We start from the raw sequence: 21,915 nt of genomic DNA on the forward strand, positions 1-21,915 counted from the left end.
CCGTCAAAGGGTTAACGTGCCAAGAGAGTTACACATGGGATGCCGTGATGTAAAGAAGTCCCAAGCTGGTAATAAAGACATCTTCACAATAGCTTGGCGTACCCCTAAGTGTGAGGAATAGGTCGTTCGCATTAAATGTGGTGGGACTTCCAATGAAGTACCAAGGCTGCCCCCTGGCTTTAGTGATATTTACGGGCATACGTTATTATGATAAACGGTGACTCCCATCACCCCGAGCCAGCCTAACGTCGGCGTTGGTTCAGTTTCAGTGTTGTGTGATTATCACAACAGAGCAGAATAAATGGACTGACTTGTATGCACATTGAACGTTTGTGCACCAGTTTGCATGTTCTTCTTCAAAACAATCATTTACACCATTATTATTATTTATTGTTTTTTATAGCGCCATCATAATCCGCAGCGCTGTGCCGTTAGCCTTGTGTATCGAACCTAATTCTTGCACCAAGTTATACATTCTCAATAGACCCCACAGAACCACTTTCAGGTAGTAGAGGCAGTGAAAGGTGTATAGGATGTGGTCGGACCCCTGAAATCACATAAGCCTTGAGCAGGGTCGCTGGGCACGGGCACGGGCATCATACGGGGGGTGCTTGGATTGTGACATTGTGTTACCGCACTTAAAAGGTTCAATGTGTGTTGATATACGTTGACTTTTGTATGACCCGGCACAATACTGTGGGTTTGTACTGGACCGCATACGTTTTGGTGATGGTCTTGAGTCCAGTCTGTGGCAATTATCCCTTTATATATTAAACCAAAATGCTCCCAAATATTGGTGTATTTACTGTTACTGTTACTTAACGTCCGGTACAGACAGCAATGAGTGGCTGCTTTGGCATGATGATATTTCTATAAAATCTTCCTGCTTAGGTTGAAAGTCTCTTAAAGTTTCCACAGTCTGTAGTCTGAGCGCAGCATTACCCAACCGTCCTCCATCTGTGTTTTGTTAAATCCATAAATATATATGCTATATACACATTCCTTTGGTTTAGTACAAATGTGTTGCTGGCAGTCGGCCGGAAAAAAAATCAGAGTTTGTTCCTGCCAAGTCCTGCGTGTGAGTTCAGCCCTTTATAGTAGGACAGAAGAAAGGTATCATGGGGTGGAAAGACAAAGGCCAAGTGGGGGAGAGGAAAGAAAACTGAAAATGTTGAAAGGAGGAAAAAAAAAACCCAAAAGTAAATCCTAAATGTTTATCTCCTGGCCTTTCCAAACGTTTGGTTAAATTCGCCTTTTTTTAGATCCAGTTTATATAATTACATGGTAAGAACCGGTGCAGAACTTAAAGAGGGACCTTTAGCTTTACTGCCTTAGTGTGAATTTTAACCTATGTTGCTGGTCTAACAGGTTTTCAGATGATTCTACTCAATGTAGCGTTAATTGTTGCTTATGACTGCCAACATCGCTTTTTTTACCCCTTAACACGTGGTTTGTTGATACATGGAGATTTATTTGAGAATCTTATTTCCACGCCCCAGGGCTTCTGAGTTATGAGATTTCTTCCCGTTGATGTGTAGTCATTAAGCCAAGAGTTTGTGAGAGAGGTGAACGTTCCAATTTGTCTCCTTCACTATAGATCATGAATGGACAAGTCCTACCATGTGCCCTGTTCTACATTTTCAGTGAAGCGTGGATATCTCTTACATGGAAGAACATTTGTAGAACAAAATGATCTTTCTCCACCACTCGTAGGGTACCTGGTCCCCAAAACGTAATGCGGTCATCTCTGTGTAACCTGAGCGCTCCTCAGACATGACTCATATGGCAGCGCTGGGATTTATTATGATGCTAAGTCGTTGAAGGTGGCCAGATGGCACCAGATTACTCATCCTTAGACCGGCTAGGTTATTAAATCTCCTTTTCCATTTGGGGAAACTGTCCTGAGCTCTAGAATTATGGAGGTGGGTTTGGTAATAATGATCCCAGCTGGCTATAGATAACTAGGAGGATCTCAGAGTATATAGACCTCTTATCCTTGTTAGATGGCCTGTGAAATGATGCAGGGGACAACTCGAATGCTAACAACATTTTGTGATGCATAGTACCTACTGTTGGATCATTAAAATTCATTGTACGCCACATTCTTTAAAATGTATACCGTTAGAACTGGGTTTTTTATCTTATTTCTGTGTGTGGAAATGTATATAGTTTATTTACGTGGGCTGCTTTAATTTGCAGTAAAGGGTTTTTGATGAACCTGCGATATTGCAAATGATCCAGCGAAGGGTTTGGAGATATAAATGTTGCGTGTACAAAGGGATCAGCTTCTCTTTGTCTTATTGACCATTAGAGGTTAATGTTTTAATTGCTTCAAGCAACAATACTCGCTTGCCATCAAGTAAAATCAGGTGGATTGTATTTCCATGGCAACCACCGACCAATTTATTTGGTTTACGATTTTCTTTGTTGGAGGGCATATTTTGACCCTTTTGTATGTGGCTGACCAACAATTGACATTCAACTTTGTTCACGTTTTTAAATGAGAAGTTCTTGCAGTTGGTGTATGTTTGAGATTTCATTTGTTCCGGAAAAGTCTCCCTGAACAATTTCAGCCCCCTCCCCCCCTATAAGTTATTCACTGTGGCTGTTCTGGGTTGATGATAAACTTATTACTTAGTTTAAAACACTCACAGGGGGTTTATTCACTAAAAGGAGAGTAGATAGGAGAGTTATGGTTTTAACTCTCCTACTTTACTATATATTATGAAGAGAATAAAATTTCTCCAGTGTGAAGGAATGAGCTGGCCTTATCTAGAGCTGAATTCTTAGGAGAAGAAATCTCATCGATTTAACTGTACAGTTTACAGGACCAGCCAAGTTCCTCCTGAAGCTCACTGTGGTTGGACCTTCATAGTGAATACCGTGGTATTCCTGACTACTCTCCCTTTAGTGAATATTCCTCATTATCTGAACTAGAAACTAACTGCTAGTTAGTTAATTTAATCTAGAAGCCGCTCGGTATGATGTTTGTATCACATGATGGCCTACAATGGCAGCCCCATAGACAGTGGGCTTGTTGAAAGAAAATGAGAGAAATTCAGGTTTTTGTGAGAGGGCCTTATGAAGGCACCTCCAGACAAATGAGGGACAGCGGCCTAGGCTGGTACAGAGATGTATACTAGTTGATATATTTCAGTATTGCAGCATAGTAAGGAATGACCCTGACATCGAATGGCCGTGAAGATTACTAGCGTCCCTATATTTATTATATGTGAGTTTATTCTAGCGGACCCGAGCAGTTACTTTGATAAGATCACACAAGCACATCACATTTGGTCAGCCTACTGTGTTTTGTGCTTCTGGCGCATTGTAAAGCTTTGCTATAAATCAACACAAAATACAAACAAAAGAATACAGAATACTAGAAAACAAAGAAATCACATTGGAACAGCACTGGTGAAGGCTGTACCAATTTTTCAATGCGATTAGAACAGAAATCTAGGATGAAAAACAATTTCAATTTCAATTACTTTGCAATTAGTGATTGTACACGGCCATTTGGTTTTTTTAATAAACTTTATATTGCTAATACCCTGTGTATATGTATCAGTTTTATCTCTCAGGGTAACATGATCATTTATAAAAAAAAAAAAAAAAAAAAAAAAAAAAAGCGCTTAAATGAATTAAATACATTAAATCAACAATTCTAACAAGTGACTAAAATGCTACTAATAACATCCCACTAGTGTACTCAAACATCCAAAAGTGTAGCAAGACAATATGAAATCAATTTTAAAAAGTAAGTGGAGAGAGCCCTGCTCACAAGCTGAGGGAATGGGGTGAGGACAAACATAAGGCACAGAGAAAGGGTGAGAGGTAGTGTGGTGGTCGTATCAGTGACAGGGAAGTTCTAGCAGCTAAGACGGTGCGGCTTCTCCGAAGATATGAGTTTTGAGAGGTTTCTTGACTGTTAGGAGGGAGGGTGAAAGCTGAAGGTTCGGTGGAAGTAGATTCCAGAGATATGGGAGATATGGGGCAGCCCGAGTGAAATCTTGTAGACGGGAAAAGGAAGAGGTTTATTGAACACACTCATTAAACATTCACAATGCTGGTGGAAAAAATAAGTGAACCTTTGGATTTAATAACCGGCTGAACTTTATTTTGCACCAATAACCTCAAACAAGCGCTTTTGGTAGCAGTGAATCAGACCTGCACAACGTTCAGGAGGGATGTCTGGTCTGAATGGCTCACACGGTCATTCAGCAGCATCTAATGGGTTAAGGTCTGGGCTCTGACTGGGACGCTCCAAAAGGCGGATTTTTTTTTTTAAACCATTCTGTAGGTTTACTCTGATGTTTAGCGTCATTGTCCTGCTGCATTACTCCACTTAAGCTTTAGCTAACTGACAGCCACCCAGACATTATCCCGTATTATACCTTGATAAACCAGGGGATTCATGGTAGAGGGAACATCATGATTTGGGGCTGCTTTGCTGTCAAAGGGCCTGGACAGCAAAGCAGCCCCAAGTCACGATTCTCCCTCCACTATACTTTGTTCGGGATCGGGATGATGTTTTCATGTTCGTATGCGGTACTGTTTTCACACCATACGTAGTGCTGCATGTTCGGTCCAATTCAACCTTAGTTTCATCAGCCAAGAAACGTTTTCCTAGTAGCGTTGTGAAGTGTCTTTCTTTGGCAAACTACAGGCAAACAGTAATGTTAAATTGGAGAGCAGTGTTTTCCTCTGGGTTGTCCTGCCATGGACTCCATGCCTGTTAAATGTTTTGCATGTGGCAGACTCCTGAACAGAGATGTTAACCAGTTCCAATGATTCCCTCAAGCCTTTAGCTGTTACTCTAGGGTTCTTTTTTTACCTCATTGAGCATTCTGCGTTGGAGTCATCTTGGCTGGATTCCCGCTTCTTCTGGGGAGAGTAACCACAGTACTAAATTGCATCTGTTTATAAACTATTTGTCTAACTGTGCACTAATAAATATGTTTTAATATTTAATATTGTTTGCAACCACTTCCAGCTTTTGCAGTGTATGCAAAATAAATACAATTCTTGGTTGTAGGTCTTCTGAGGTTTCTTTTTTTGTGAGGCATGGTTCACACCAGCAGATGCTTCTTGAGAATAGCAAACTCAAAATATTTTAGCAGAAGTTTTTTGTTATATATAGCTCTATCTATCTACAGTATGTTTACATTTTCCGTTACTCATTCAATAATACTGTTGTGCTTTACGTTTTTGAGTGTTTTGTAACAAAATGACCATACACAATTAGGGGGGGGGGTATAATTAGAGTCTAGCTTGCAAGCTAGGCTCTCCTTAACTAATGTATCGGTTTGTCTTAGTCCATCAAGTCCAGTGTTGTCAGACCCTTTGAATGTATGTTCTGTAAGAAGCGCTGCGTTCCTTGTTGGTGCTTTATAAATATTAACGAAAAGACCATTTTAAGCACATTTAATATGTGGTGGTTCTTTTAAAGAATATGAATCCTACTTACTGGAGGACAAATATTGTCTTTGTCCAATTCTTGGATGACATGGAATATTAAACCTGTTGTAAATGGATAACGTTGTGTAATGGGTGCTTAAAATACCAGCGATCTACCACATATTTTCCTTGGGCACCTTGCACAATCTCGTAGATGATTTCTCCATGGCCACTGACATTAGTAAATAGATCACAGATGGAACAAAATATCTGCCTAGGATGCCTATGACAATGCGTTACATTCCTGACCTAGAACAAGAACGTTAAAGGTGTGACTTGTAAGAGGAGATGTATACAAAATTCTCGTAACCAGGATTAAGATATACACACATAATACCAATGAATCGGAGAAATAGACCAGTCCGTTCTCTCTATCTCAAGTTTTACGCAGGTAAACGTACGACCGGGGATTTTATATTTGAAATGCATATTTTCTCGATTTTCTTCCATGACCGCTTTTATATGAAGGTGTTCATGTACCCTTAATATTCTTTTACAAATAACATTGGATAACCATCTTGACATATAAGAGCCTTGTTATTTCTATCCATATTTTTGGGCAAGTTAAAGCCTGTATCTCATCTGGGCTGCAGCCAGGGTGTTTTCATTTAATAAACAGTGTAGTAGCGGACGTTGTGCTAACAGTTACTGATAACCTTTTTCCATGTGGTTGCATAATAGAGATTGTATAGATGTTAACAGAGCAATATTGGCGCTAAATAAGACAGCAAACACATCCCTTTCTATCTTTTTGTCCCGTGCTCCCGTTTTAAACCGTGATATCAGCAAAGCGACAGCCTCCTAAATGCATGGTGTACGGTGAAATACCATTATGCATCCGCAATGCTGTACGAAGACATCTCGAGTCTCGGAATAATCCTTTATATCATTCTATGGAGTGAACAGTTCCGTTCTGTACCTAGAGTGCACTGGCTTATCTATTTAACTGTTTCATTGCGATGGGTTAACACAATTCAATGAAGTGCATCTTTTTATAAATGGGCAGAAAGCCGTCATATGCATGGGGAATTCTGCAGAATCTCCGTAATGCATTTGCCTCTTTCGGATTTGCCCATCCATATCTAGCGCATGTGAGCTCTTCTCACGGGCAGCCAGCACAAGGGTTCCAGGGACCACCTCATTCCCAGAGACATCCAGTGCACATGCGGCCCCTAACTGTCTGCCGAAAGTGGTATAAAAACAGGGGGTTGGTACACTACAGCTGCTCCTGCAAGGGACTTATTTTCTCCGACAGCTTAAATTATGCATATTAAATTACTAATATGAATTGTTCACTGGTAGGGGTGCATGGGACTACCGTCTCTTTGAGGATTATGTTGTCACCGTTAACATACCAAAAGGCAGTTTTTTGCATTGTTTTTGATCTCTTTAGCTGAGATAATGATGTAAGTGGCATTCTCTCTTCCGATATCTCATCTTTTAATACCCTAAAGGAAAACAAGTTCTATAACGGGTTGGTGGAAATCTCTTACTACAAGTGTATATATGAAGGAAATCCATCTTATAACATGTTAAAAATAGCAAAGCAAAATATAGGCATTTGTGCCAACCTTTACTTGCTTTTTAACATTGCTGTTGGTTGTCTATTGTGTTTTGGTCTTAATGATCGGCGACTGATTCTCATTAATAGAACTTTGATGATCATTACAGATATATTAGTATGGAGATACAAAAATATAGATGGTAATGGCACAGGTATTATTCTTTGGGAACAGATCTGTATCACAGGACGAATCCTACAATCAGCTTTAAGAAGTTTACTGAAGAGTGTCATTAATAAAACGAGCAGCTGCTCGGAACCTTAAAATCCTACATAAAAGAGGATGGGAAAGAGGATTTACAATGAGGGATAAAAGAATTGGGGAAAGGAGCATATTTTCTGGTTACATATTAAAGGATTATTGTTGATTAGCATGAATGTATGTACTGTAAAAAGCGTCACATAAATGGTTGGCCGTACATAAAGTAAATATAGTAGTGATGACATGGCCAGAGTTTTTTTGTTAATTTTGTTACTTTCCGTGTGGTTGTGTGTATTGATTGGCATGTGCTAATATACTTTAAGCCAACCTCCCAGCCCCCACTCTGTGATTCCTGGACAAGCTTACCATTACATTAAATGTGGTTGAATCTAAAATAGGCAGTGTCCAAAAAAAATGCTGACGCAAGCATTCAAGGCATAAAAGTTAAAGCAAGCAGCATTAACATGAAACGAATCCCGTTACTTCGTGTTTTCATATGAAATATAATTCATAGACAACCAGAACAAAAAATGTTAAGGCATCTTCGAGACTTCAGATTAAAAACTAAACAACAAAAAAAAAACCTGTTGACAGAAGGTGATTTTAAAAAACCTGGATTTGGATAGTTTTACCCGGATTAACCTCATGGTTCACAAAGTAGAGTGTCTACATTAAATGATAGTTATTATGTTACAGTATCATTTAAAGCGGACATGTCACTATTTGTAATATTCTAAGTAATATTTATTGAAAATATATTTTTTTTTGTTACAAAGTTTATAACAAGTAAAGACGTTAAGAAACAAGGTAACCAAGACTAGAGTGCGTTTGTTCCCACATATACTGTACAGCAAATAGAAGACAGGGATTACCCATGTAATGAGGGATATAATTGCTGTACAGTATACCCTCGTTGCATGTTGAGTAATGGTATTCAAGTTAATGACCTCATTGTAATTATGGGAATTGTGGGTAACGTAATTGACTTCTGCAAAGGTCATAAAAATGTTGATCAAGCAGTTACGATGTGGTCACATCTATACTGAGAAGTATTATGTTACATGTAGTTAGAATGCTTTAAATTCTGATGAACATTTTAAAAATATTTTTTGCAAAAAGTTGTGGATTTGCACACTATAACCGATGCAGAGCTAGCTGCTCGGTGGCCTACAACCTTAATAATTGTTTACATGTTTACAAGAATCAGACGGCAGATAAGAACCTTTGCACCCATCTAGTTTGCCCAATTGTTCCCATTGTAAAGACTCAGACCTTAATCAGTCCTTGGTCTTGGCTTCCTTCATGTAAGCCTCTACTCTACCACTTCCGTTAAAAGGCATTCCACTTATTTACCACCCTCTCACTAAATTAAAAATTACATCTAAGCCCCTGACATTTTTTGAAATTTTTATTCTGGAAACCATTTACTATTCAGAAGGCTGCTTCTGAAACGTCTTCAAAACGTCAATATCCTTTTTTGAGATGGGGTCTCTAGCAGGGGCGAAATCTAATCTAAACGGCCGCTGGGTGCTGATGCCGCCGGCCGGCGCTACTTTAATACTTTTTTTTTTTTTAATTTAATATGGCAAGCTGGATCGGCTATTAAATGAAAAAAAAAATAGTATTACAGCAGCGCCGGGCAGCGGCATCAGCACCACGCGGCCATATGCGATGGCCGCATAGTGATGGGAGCAGCGTGAGGGGTGAAAGCCCCGCCCCCTCGCACTCACCTTTCACCCCTCACGCTGCTCCCATCACTATGCGGCCATCAGATTGTTGGAAATCGAATCTAAACGGCCGCTGGGTGCTGATGCTGCCGGCCGGCGCTACTTTAATACTTTATTTGTTTATTTTTAATATGGCAAGCCGGTCCGGCATATTAAATAAATAAAAAAAAAGGATTAAAGTAGCTCCGGCCGGTGGCATCAGCACCCGTTTAGACAAGTTTTCCAGCAGTCTGATGGCCGCATAGTGATGGGAGCAGCGTGAGGGGTGAAAGGTGAGTGCGAGGGAGCGGAGCCACTTAAATTGACTTGCCCCCCAGGCCTTAGGCTGCCAGCCCTCCCCTGGTCTCTAGAACTGTCGACGATTCTCTAGGTGAGGTCCGACCAGAGATCTGTAAAGTATTCTGTATTGAAAACAGATAATATAATCGTAGCAACAGAGACCATTTCCCAGTCAGCAATTATTTCTGGATGAGCTGCTCAGTGAAATGGTATGAGTCGGTGCACACTCGAGGAAAAAAAAGACATAGACAAAGTAAAAGAAGTTTGAGTTGCCTTGGGCTGGTTCATGAAACCTGGAGAAGTGCGAGTCAGCACAGCAAGCTACGATATGGTCATGAGGTGTTGGTACAAATGGTCCTAAATGTCTGATGACACATTCTATGTTTCTGCGAAGCTAAGGTCTGTGAATATAGACTTGATGTATTCAAAAGAAGCTGCTTCTGACATATACGTTTAAACATACTCTGTTTATTGTGCGTTTGCGTGTTACAGGTACACTGCAGTTTGCTATGGGATGGACCAGGAAGAGGAGAACAAATGCGTATCCCAGCTTCAAGAGGTATTTAACAGCTGTGACACCACAGGGACTGGGTACTTGGACAAAGAAGAGCTGACCGAACTGTGTCACAAACTACACCTAGACGCGCACTTACCCCTGCTCCTCCAGACTCTCCTGGGAAATGATGTCTTTGCAAGGGTAAGATACTCCATGCTATATCTGATTGCGGAGACATGTTTCACCCCATTTTGCATGAATAGGGATGGCTTTACCATAGAAGAAGCCAAGCAACTGCAAAGAATGGGTGAAGTATCGACTTCAAATTTTAAGCCCTCCAGACATTGGCTCCAGAAGTTCAAGTCATTATGTTGTGTTTCGCCATACAAGAAGTGCTGTACGTTCCTCTAAGGTACAATCCAAATGTAGTCAGGATGACCACAATAAAGCCATGATAAAAGTTGTATTTTCCAACGGAATTAAAATTGATAATATTGTGTAGGGCTGCAACTAACGATTATTTTAATAATCGATTAGTTGGCCGATTATTTTTTCGATTAATCGATTAATCGGATAAAAAAACAATATGCAAATTTTTCGTTTATTTAAAATCATTTTATGAACTAGATGTTAAAAAACAACTTAAAATGTACATTAACATTCTTATTTTGTTATGAGCACACGTTTGCACCCAGCGCACAAGTTTGCACCCAGCGCACAAGTTTGCACCCAGCGCACAAGTTTGCACCCAGCGCACAAGTTTGCATTGTGCCCCCACCCCTTTGCACTGTGCCCCCACCCCCACTCTGCCCTGCATCCCCACCCCCACTCTGCCCTGCACCCAGTCTCACACCCTGCCCTGCCCCCCCACCCCCTCTCTCTCTCTCTCTCTCTCTCTCTCTCTCTCTCTCTCTCTCTCTCTCTCTCTCTCTCTCTCTCTCTCTCTCTCTCTCTCTCTCTCTATCACTCGATTAATCGATAACGGAAATCGTCGACAACCATTTCCGTTATCGATTATTATCGATTTTATCGATTCGTTGTTTCAGCTCTAATATTGTGCCTTTTGATTGAATGCTACTTTAGGGTAAGGTTAAAGGTATTCTACTCAGAATCTCACGGACAATTAACTGGGTTTTTTGGAAATATTAAACACGCTTAATGAGCCATGTTGGATGGATCAAAGTTTTTATGAAGTCTTTGTAACAAATGGCATCATGTTATTTCCATTTAATGGATACAGTAGGTGTCTGCATTCTTTCTTGTGATGTGGTCTCACGACAATGAATTGCGTTAAAGTGTTTCTCTTTTGTCAGCCGCTGCCCTGAGAAGGCAAACATTTCTTTATCACGGTAAAACAAACACATGGTTTGTGCAAGAATAACATTACACAATGTGTGTATCTTGATTTCCTTATACAAACACAATGGTGTATTGTGTGGTTAGATTGTTGACTGTCAGCAGTGCGTACGTTCTGTATATAGTTACCATGAATATTCAGTGGTTGTGGAGACTAAAACAGACCTCAAATTCAACTTGGAACAGTAAAGAATGATCATTTTCAGCTTCATAAAGTCAATTATCATAGAAACGATCTGCACTCAAGGCTTTTATTAATGAAAAGTTGAGTGGTATCGGCTACCAATTATACAAGCTATGATACCTTTTTCTACAGAGGAAGGAAAATATATATATATAATAAACGGCTATTTGGCAGACAATGATTTTCATTTTAACATTTGTCCTTGGAGATGATTTATTATACTACTTAATGAAATCAATTACTATATGAATCTACAATATATACTTTCTCGGATGGAAAGTTGGACAGCACACGGGGGTGAAGCTTATCATAAATGTGTCTCTAGTTTGTAGGACAATACAGCAAAAAATCAAGATGTAGAATGTCTTTTTCATTGTAACTTTAAGAGGAACGTTTCTTTAGTATTCTGTGTTCTTCTTGGATCACTAGCTGCATACCTTTCCAGTACATCTCACTTGTCGTCACATTCATGGAGGTGTTTTGATATCCTATGTGGATAACACATTGACCTTGATGTTTGTGGATTATTACAAGGAGTATCACGTAAACTGAAAGACAGGGGTATTTTAGTAATCCGAGTTTGTGTTCTGATCTGTTTCTGTGTTCTTATTTATCTAGGTTAATTTTGATGAGTTTAAGGAAGGCTTTGTGGCTGTCCTGTCTTCTACAATTGACATCAGCATTTCAGAAGATGAAAGTAGTTACATGGAACCAGGTGAGATTGATACACTTGTATGGGAGCTCCAATTTCTAAACGAAACACAGGCTGGTGAGCAGATCAAATAAGGAATATTATGTCTTTATAATGGGCCATAACTTAAATTGAAGCCTAGATGTTATATTTTCATATTGAAGGCAGAAGGTATGGGAGCAATAGATTCAGGTACCCCAAAAAGCATAAAAACAGTGTGTTAATCAGGAACAATCGGCATTAATACCAATAGATCTGAACATGTTATGTATTCAAATACCGTATATTGGATATGATGGTATGAATTTATATAAAGGCCTTTTCTGATAACTTATCAAGTAAAAGGTAACTGCTACTATTACCCAATGCTGATGGAATAGCATTGATCTAATGAAGGTAACGGTGCAATGTGATGAGATTTCAACTGTTTAGCTACAGAGAATTTATCCACACAGAGCAATTCTGCTGGGAAACTTTAAAAGTGGTCTTATCACCATAGCAACCAGTGAAATACTCCAGTCAGCAGTGGCACTCTGATATGGTGACAAGACTACTTTTATAATTTCTCTTTACAAATTCCTAGCGTTTTTAAGAATCAATGATTTGCCGCAAACAGGACAAGAATTCTAGACAAAGTTGCTTAAGCTCTGATCGAGGCTGTCTGGGCTCAAGATGCTGTATCCGCAAATCCAGGCCTGGAGATCGCCATCATTGCTCTTCTGGTTATAATGTTTACATTTTGAATTATGTCCATTTTGTATTTGATATGTGTGATTTTACTTTATTTTATCAGTTATTCCAGATGAAGTGAAACCAAAGTTTGTTAAAGGTTCTAAGAGGTATGGTCGACGCACACAACCAGAACTCGAGGCTGCTGAAAACGAGACCAATAAGTATATAAAGGAGCAGAACCATGTGAAAAGCAAGAGGAAAAGTCAGCTGAGGAGGTCATCATCCCTGGAGAGCGTGGAGGTAGGAATGAGTTACCAACCAAGCATCCCAAACGGCTCAGTCACAGTGTAAATTATATTTTAAACCCTCTTTGCCTGGGGTTGTGATTCATACAGTCCTTTGAGTGCAAACCCGGATAAGGGATACATTTACTGTAGGTCTTTGCTTTCTTTTCTTAATAAATGCAGATTGAGAACATTTTGAACCTTGCTTGTTCCATGGTCCTGTCTTACGTTATGCTTATCCATACTTATAGGTGCTCCAGCACCATATTCATGTTAAACATATTTTGAGGAAAATGTTGCTCTCATTTTGCAGCAATTTTATGTAGAATAGAATTTCTTCTTTTCTGCCAATGAATCTATTTGTACAACTGAACAAAGGGATCATGGCAACCTTCTGCAGCAATACCTTCTACCCCCTTGGTCAGCGTCCTTGGTATTTTGTTTTGGGAGAAGACGATCTGTGACTTCTTAATACAGCTATTACCTGCGCCCGCACGGGCCACTCTGTCTGTCGGTGGGTACACGGCCATCGTGCCTTGTTTATTGGCTGGGGCTTGGCATGTTTGCTGCTTTGCACTGTTGTTTTTTGCTAATTTGTTTTGTTGTGACTACACCCATCCTTGATGGTGGTTTCAATTTGAAAGACAAGCTTAAACTATACCAACTAGATAGATGGGTTTTCAGGTTTAAATATAAACAACATAAAATAATAATGAGATATTGTAATATAGCATAAAATATAATATAAATAGAGGTGTATTCAGATAATATTGGGCGATTAGCTTCTTTTCACACTTCAATGGGTCAGTTAGGGAGATGAAACGCTGTTACCCCGCACCACGTGTGCTTCAGGGACAGAGTGCTAGGAGACAACGTTATGTTCTTGGGCTCAGAACAGAAGACAATTGGCATGAGGTAGGGCCTGGGGGTCTTTGAGGAATTGGGCAACGACCTCCATAAATACAGCACTACATCTGATGAAGCTCCTTTCTTATGTGCTATTTGACTGCATCACCCATCATCCTTGGCCTGCTTGACTATAACAGTTTATGTGTCTGTGCCGTTTTCATCTTTTGAAATGTGTGTCACTGAATGTGTTAATACTAAGGCAGCCATGCAGTTTTAATTCCTTTGTTAATATTTCACCGAAGCTGGGTGGCGATGAAAGCCTTTGGAATGTATTACCAGTTGGGCCTTTTAGGAGTCGGATGAGATGAAACTGCAGACTGAAAAAGTATTTCTGTGTTTGCTTTGGCTGTAAGTTCGTCTGGGAGTTTATAATACATTCTTAAACTGTAGCGTGGGTTCCCCCCTCCGTGTCTGGAATTTTCATGGTTCTGTTTAATTTAAAATCTGTTTGTGCTATATTTTACAGAGCCTGAAATCTGATGAAGAAGCTGGGATAGCCAAAGAATCACAGAATGACTTTGAAGGTCAAGGTAAGAGTGTGTGTGTGTGTGTGTGTGTGTGTGTGTGTGTGTGTATATATCTATATATGTGTGTGTATATATATATATATATATATATATATATATATATATAGCAAATGCATGTTTCACAGAAAAGAAAATACTTTCTTGTTTCAATACTAAATATCTGTTTTTATTTTATTTGTTTATTTATACATCAGTAACAATAGTATGTTGCATTATTATGCTACCGGTTCAGGAAAGGGATTGAAATGATTGTGATTTAGAAATCCTAAATTACCAAACTTTTATTTTTCCTAAATAAGAAATATTAAAACATTAAGTTGTATCATTTGTTTCATCTGCAGTTAATCTGGAGAGACTAAGGCTTAGAAGGAGTAACCACCTAGTAATTATTATTTTGTTAGTTTTGTTTTCAGAAAATGCTTTTTGTCTATTCTTCCTGATTCTCTGTTTAAAAAAAAAAGTTTCGTGGAAGTACAATAGTTTTTTCTGATCCTCAGTGCTTTTTTTATGTCTTAGGTCAGCTGGGGGTGTGGGACTCGGAGTTCCTTGTCCATTCTGGAAGACATACGAATAGGTGCTTTGAAATGACAGAACACCAGGTACGGGCGATCTGGGAGCAGCTTGGCGTTGGCCACAATGGTTACCTCAACCAGCTGGAGCTTGCAACCGTGTGTAAGAACATTGGACTCGAAGACCTCACTAAGGAGGTAGGGAAACTTTCACAAGATGCCATCATAACTTACAAGGTGCCAGAGGGGTTTTCAGCGTTAACGGACTTGCAACTCACCTACTTGGTTATGGGACTACCCATGAAGGTTCCTGCAAGGAGAGCTGAGCTGACCCTGACTAAAGCATAGCTTATTTAGTGAGGTGACATGCAAGAGATTTCACAGATTTAACAATGCATTATATGAGGCCAGGAACTCTGCATAGCAAAATCAGCAACCAAAGATTGGATTTGTCCTCCAAGCTCACTTGCTGCTGTGGCTACCATTTGGTTTATTCATTTGGGGTATTTCCATCCTCTTGTTGCATTCTGTATACGGTCTGTATATATATACCGTATAATTTTGTACTCTGTGATGAGATTCTTGATCTATAATGTATCCTAATCGGAACTCTCTCAACAGGACATTGAAGACTTGTTCAACAAGCTAGACCAGGATGGGGATGGCAAAGTTAGCTTTGAGGAGTTCCATTTGGGCTTGTGCAGCCATGCTCCCCTGCCTATCTCCTCCACACCCCTGAGGCAAAAACGACCATTGACATTTTGTCAGGTAAGCTGTGAAAACTATCTAAGTCTAGAAAAATATGCCTATACATATTGGATGTCATGTGCTGGCTACTAAATGTGCTTAAAGCTATGGTGGGGGGTAAAAAAACATAAGATTATCTTGTTAAATATTTGTAATCATATTGACCCTCTAAAGAAAATGTTGAAATACGATCTCAAGATGTTCATGGATGTCACTAAGTAAAATCACACTGGATCTCTGATTGATAACTAATCTGTACATTGGTTTCATCACAGCCTACGGAAGATGGTAGTCGCAGGACAGCCACACCATCTCTGCTGTCCAATATTGGAGGCATCCATCTTTTCTCCAGTACTGATGATGGAACTGGGTTTGGAAATCCTGAGCAGATTGTTATCATCTGGGAGGAAGAAGGAATAGAAGACAGTAAAGATATTTTAATGGTGGGAGCTTGTTTCTAAGTCACTATTAAAGATTAGTAGGAAATATTAGGAAACAAAGAAAATGGATTCTTGCTGAATGTACTAGGGTTTCATAAGAAATAACCGCATAATTAATCAATTTGTTAAATATGCAACAATCTGTAATAGATCAGATAACATTTTTGGTTTAAAACCAAAAAATAAGCCACATCAGTATATCTGCATGCAAACCATTAATGGATACAACAGCGCATTGATATACCTAAAGCTTAATTGTTACCCCCCTGAGAGACCCACTACTTTAACAGGTTTTGTACTACTAGACTGCATATACTGACAACGCAGTCAAGAGTGATCTTGAAATAGAGATTTTAAGAGAAGGAGATGCTGATTGATTATCAATCATTGATTAATCAAACGCTTTATTACCTTATTATACCTGGTTTTATCGCTTGCATGAAATATGAATATAAACCAGGCTATGGTAATCTTATCAGATACTCTCCAGAAACTAATTCCAGTCTGCAAAATTATGCATTTAATACAAAATACACTTGGCTGTATTTCACCATAGGTTTTGTTTTGTACCATCTTCATAACCAGTTTGCTAAAATGGAATCCGTTATTTAAGTACATTCTAAGAACATGTTCTGTGATATCTCTGTACTATGTTTGAGTTCTATCAGATCCATCCATACTCAACCTCCAACATGTTCCCTGTCTTAGAGCCTTGATTTTAATCTGGAAGAGCAGGTCAACCTTCTGGACCTCACAACTGCCTTAGACAACGAGTTAATTGCCACAAAAAACCCAATCCACCTGGCAGCCCTGGCATCTTATAAGCATGAGCTACAGTACCAACAGTAAGAAATACTCTGAAATACATATGTTATTTGAAGGTTTGCTGATTGGGAATTTACTAACCAGACATCAATGTTTGGCAAGAAAAATGCAGAATTATCTCTCGAACTCGTTACTTTTTGGATTTCATTTTTATACCATATCAGGGCCAGAGTCCTCAATACCCTTAGAACCTATGCGTCGAAATCTAACTATATTTACTCATTGTGTTACTCATTGTTTTGCATCACTACTATCTTTTAATAACCATAGCCAGCCAACTATGTGAGTGTAGCTTTAAATTTAAACAGCATTTTGGTAATCCTCGGGATTAGTTAACGTGTGAACAATATTCTCCTCTCTGCTTGTGTAGTGGCCAGATTGATCAAGTGACCAAAGAGCGAGACAAAATTAAGCAGGACCTGGAGAAGGCAGAGAAGCGGAACCTGCAGCTGGCAGAGGAGGTGGACGATCACAACAGTGTCATGGAACAGCTGAACGAAAGCAAAATCAGGTATGCCGGCCGCATACCTCCTAAGTATCCCTTTTTGAAAGAGGGACCAACAAAAATCCCTTTCCTTCTCTCTCTTCTGGGCTAGAGTGTTAGCTGACTACAAGTGTATCGCAGCGTGTATACAAACAGAAGTAAGGGTTTTGGTAGATGGACATGAGTAACTAAAAGGGAATTCTTCTAAATGTGTTACTTGATTAAATCATTACCAATCACTAGCTCACAAAAGCCACAAGTTCTTGGCAAAGAACCTAACTACACCACTAAAATCAACCATCAAAATGTTGGTAGGAATGCAGCTGGTTATCACTTACCCAATTTATTCCCCTAACCCAATTTACTAATATAAACACCGCTTTTATTGCAGTGTCAATTCAGATACCATTCAAAAAGCAACAAAATTGTTGTGAAATAAAGAAGTTGAGCTCCTATGTATTTTCCTTTCAGATGTTGATTGAAGAAACAGAAATGAGGCTCATGCATTTTGATCTTGTTTAATTATAAATATAAATTATTCTTATATTTATGGTAGATATTATTAAAACAATGCATTGATGTTGGTTAGTAATTTCAAAACATGTATTTTTTTCAAAATGTAAAAATAGGCATTTTCTAGTAAATTTCTTTTCAATAGGACATTGCCAATTAATAATACCAGTATTTTTGGCTGTTCTGCATAATGGATTTCACTTATTTCTGCTGGTTTTAGGGACCTGGAGCAGGAATACAGACAGAAACTAACAACAATTCGTTCCGAGCTGGAGAAAGAGAGGGATCAGGTCCTGCAGAACACCGACCAGGAAATGACCAAGATGGAGGCTGACTTGGCCAAATATCAGACGGAGGAGGCCTTTCTGAGAGATAAGCTGAACTTGTCAATAAAGGTAAAAACATTGGTTTCTCATTAAAACTCTGTGTTATCTCCTGCATGTGTGCATAGCTCAGGTAATTGAAGGATTGAATTACCCTACAAACAACCAAATCAGAATAAAAGCCAAATCAAACGGGAAGCTGTCACCATCACATTTTTTTGCTTAACTAATTAATACCTACAGTTTGTGCTTTTTATTTGTTTGTCAATCAGTGTACTTGTTTGAAGATATTTAGCTTAAAAAGGTCAGTTCATTGAAGATTAGATTAACATATAGCAGAATCGGTACTCGCAAATCAATATCAATACTCTCTTTTATACTCACCCAAGTAAATTAATTCATTAAAATACCTCTAGTTTGTGCTTTATTTGTCAATCAATGTAATTGTTTTGGAGATTGGGGACCTGAACTAATGACTGGTTGCGATCAGAGGGAGTCTGTGGCAATACCAGCATTACCTGATCAATTTCCCTTCTTCACATTCTCCCATTCGCCTCATCCCCACCCAAAAGGTGTCTGATCAATCATAAAAAAAAAATAAAAAAAAAAAATTTAAGAATAGGCTAGAGATAGCACAATAGGGAGGAATAATTGTGCAAATCGAGTCAAGATGCCCTTTCCAATGGAAATCTCAGCCACAGGCAGACAACATGCCCCGCAATGAGAGTCAGGAGAGGGGGACAGTCCCTGCTGACATATAAAAACTAATCCTCATATAAATTAATACTTACTGTATAACCATATCAGAGAAATCATTTTTTTTCATGTTGTTAAATTTCAGGAGAATAGCAGATTACAAAAGGAAATGAACGAAATTGTCGGAAAACTATCTGAGTCTGAGAGCCAGGTAGTACAGCTACAGGCCACGGTAGAACACATTCAAAAAGAAAAGGTAAGGCTTGTCATTGAATCTCTATATGGTCTTTCTGTTTATTTTATACAGAGACATACATATAGTTTACAAAAGCCCAGATTTATTAAGCCCAGTAAGCTCAGAAACAATGCATTCATCTGATCTTAGATAAAAACCCATCTTACACTGAGCAGTAGCATTGCCAGCTAGTCTTTCCTGAAGGCAGCATCAGTATGGTGGTAGAGTGATTGGGTACTTTACTAAATTATGCCTAAATAGATCTTAAAAGGATTTAGGTTTTACGCTTCATTTAAGACGCGCACAACATAATGCAGCAGTCGTCACAAGAATCTGATTATTCCCTTTGTTTTAAATATTGATAGAAAGGATATAAGCAGGTTTCAATGTATAATATTTAGGCTGGCACTAAATCGGTCAATATCTTGTTAATGTCGCACTGTAATTTATTCACTTTCCATTTATATGATTTTATTTCAGGGAGTGGCATATTCTCATGGTCCAGATCTGTTGATTCAGGAGGAGAGATTTGCAGAGATTATCAAGGAATATGAAGTCCAGTGCAGAGTGAGTACTGATAGATCAAAGACTTTGGTAAATGTAACGAGTCTATCATGCACTGAATATTTTCTTTATAGGGTGTTTTCAAATCCAATTTATATTTTCAACTTCGAAAATTGCCTGCACATAAGATACATTTGGCAAAACTAGAGTGCGTAATATATTCCTAATGTAAAAATCTGACCTGATTGGGCCTTTGGGCTTGTGTTTGGGAGAACATATGTCTATCCCATGTTAAAATTCCCTTACTGTAGTCAGCCACTTCTGAACCTCCTCTGTGAAATTAGCCTCTGGCTGTCACGCGCATGGTAGGTGGAGACACAGATATCCGGAACGCAGATAAGGGTTCGAGGTCAGACAAGCCAATTGGGAATATCAAATAAACAAGCCGGATCAGCAACAGGAAATCCAGAAACGCGTACTAAGGAATTGGCACTATAGGATATAGGCACGACCATCAGAAGGCAAAGGCAAGGGTTTCTGAAGGTTTAAGTAGAGCAGGAATGTTTTGGCGCCAATTTTCAAATGGCCCATTAAGTCACATCCGTCCCGCAGCCATCTTGAATGTGGCGTGCACGTAGCCTCCCTTTATAAGGCGAGGTAATTTCCGCTGACGCCACTAGAGGGCGTGTGGAGGACGGCGGTTCAACGGAGGAGCTGGGCCTGCCTCTTGCCTGCAGTGGCTGCGGCTGCTGCATAGTGGCGGGAGATCTCCCCATCCTCTGTATTTCTAAGATGTCTGATCATCATTATCATGAACAGCTTTTGCCTGATAAATGTTGCTTTAAAAGTGTCTACATATGCAGACTTACTCTGAAAATAAGTTAATTATTTAATGTACCTGTTTATTCATACACATTGTTCCTTCTTTTAACCTGTTAAAATTGTACCCGCCTCTGGATCGGATTGCTAATTAAAAATGTTTTAGAGAGTAAAGGTGAGCTTGAGTTACTTCCGTTTTGCACATACCTTTTCCTGCATAACGTCTCGTAATCTGCAGAATGTTTGGAAAATTCTGATAGCTGAAGTTATCTTTATTTAATGTTCTCAATTTAAGTTATGAACATGTTTTTTTTATCTTTCCTGTACATTTTAAAGTACCTGAACAGCATGTTGTTCTTGCTGCGTGCTATTTTGCAACACACATTATAACAGTTGCTGGACATTGCGTGATGCTTAAAACGGTTGTTTCCAAAGGCTTTGTGTGTAGGTACATGTGTGTGTTGTGTTCATACCTTTCCTTTTTTGTTTTTAAACTTTAGTCTTTTAGTCAAAGTTGTTGCCTTTCATTGCCCAACACAGATAAAGGTGTAAAGTCCCTTAAGGTTTCAGGTCCTCTGCAGTCTCAGCCAGGGGAATACCTAGAACATTTTGGCACTTGGGTTAGATCCTTTATGTGGCACCCCCCTCACATTTTAGAATGTACTGAGCCAGACATTGATGATGGTACAGAATAACTCCCATCACTATAGTTCCCTAAACCAGACATTGATGTGGTAGGCCTCTGCCCCCTTAATAACCTGCCTGTCCCATTTCTGCCCTTATACACTTATACATTCACCAGATGAGTTCACCTGCTTCAGATGTCCATTCTGCAGATTCCATCTAAGGTCCCCAAAGCTTTTTTAATTTTTACCTCATTTTTGTATATAGGCCAAATGAAAATCCAGTCGCTGTCTGCGCACTGCGGATCGGGTTAATGTGTGGCGCTGACAGCTACCGGCCCACCAAGCATTTGCCTGGTGTGCAAGATGGCCAGTCTGGGCCTGTTTTCTGCCCACATGATTTTTATTATTTTACTCCATTTATGAACACCTCTGCCAGACTAATATTATCCTGCTGCTTTTCATCTGCTGCATGCCCCACCTCTGGCTCAACCTACCATCCAGAATGAAGCCCCTCACCTGTATAAAACATTTCTCCCCTTTATCTTGCAGTTAAAAACATTGATGATGTCAATACATGATCTTAGTTTCTTTAGACTTTTGGTCTTGTTTCCATAGGAACTGCGTGATCGTAACGACGAACTCCTAATTCAGCTGGAAACACTGCGCTCACAGTACAGCGAAACTAAATATTCACGTCTTTTGGCCAAAATGAAGGATAACAAACTCCTGCATCATAAGGCAAAAGAGAAAATCAATCTCAACAATGGTAATTTTTTAACAGCGTGTGATGGTTTTTTAAGCAAATAACTTTGCAAACTTGAGAGGCCAAACTATTTTATGGATACG

The 21,915-nt window shown here is 39.3% G+C and overlaps 1 protein-coding gene across 2 annotated transcripts in view; it reads left to right on the forward strand.

Moving 5' to 3' along the window:
• Window positions 1–21,915, forward strand: part of NINL (ninein like) — a 38,666-nt gene that overhangs the window by 1,234 nt on the left and 15,517 nt on the right. For both annotated transcript variants that reach the window (XM_053460625.1, XM_053460624.1), the window contains exons 2-14: window positions 9,722–9,926; window positions 11,884–11,980; window positions 12,750–12,928; window positions 14,288–14,351; window positions 14,865–15,055; window positions 15,479–15,625; window positions 15,880–16,047; window positions 16,753–16,889; window positions 17,240–17,380; window positions 18,087–18,261; window positions 19,031–19,141; window positions 19,601–19,687; window positions 21,685–21,835. In XM_053460625.1, the coding sequence (XP_053316600.1) occupies window positions 9,744–9,926; window positions 11,884–11,980; window positions 12,750–12,928; window positions 14,288–14,351; window positions 14,865–15,055; window positions 15,479–15,625; window positions 15,880–16,047; window positions 16,753–16,889; window positions 17,240–17,380; window positions 18,087–18,261; window positions 19,031–19,141; window positions 19,601–19,687; window positions 21,685–21,835 (1,831 nt within the window). In that variant the 5' untranslated portion in view covers window positions 9,722–9,743. The remainder of the gene's footprint in view (window positions 1–9,721; window positions 9,927–11,883; window positions 11,981–12,749; window positions 12,929–14,287; window positions 14,352–14,864; window positions 15,056–15,478; window positions 15,626–15,879; window positions 16,048–16,752; window positions 16,890–17,239; window positions 17,381–18,086; window positions 18,262–19,030; window positions 19,142–19,600; window positions 19,688–21,684; window positions 21,836–21,915) is intronic.

Source organism: Spea bombifrons, chromosome 3 (genome assembly GCF_027358695.1).
Source record: "Spea bombifrons isolate aSpeBom1 chromosome 3, aSpeBom1.2.pri, whole genome shotgun sequence".
Classification (NCBI taxonomy): Eukaryota; Metazoa; Chordata; class Amphibia; order Anura; family Pelobatidae; genus Spea; species Spea bombifrons.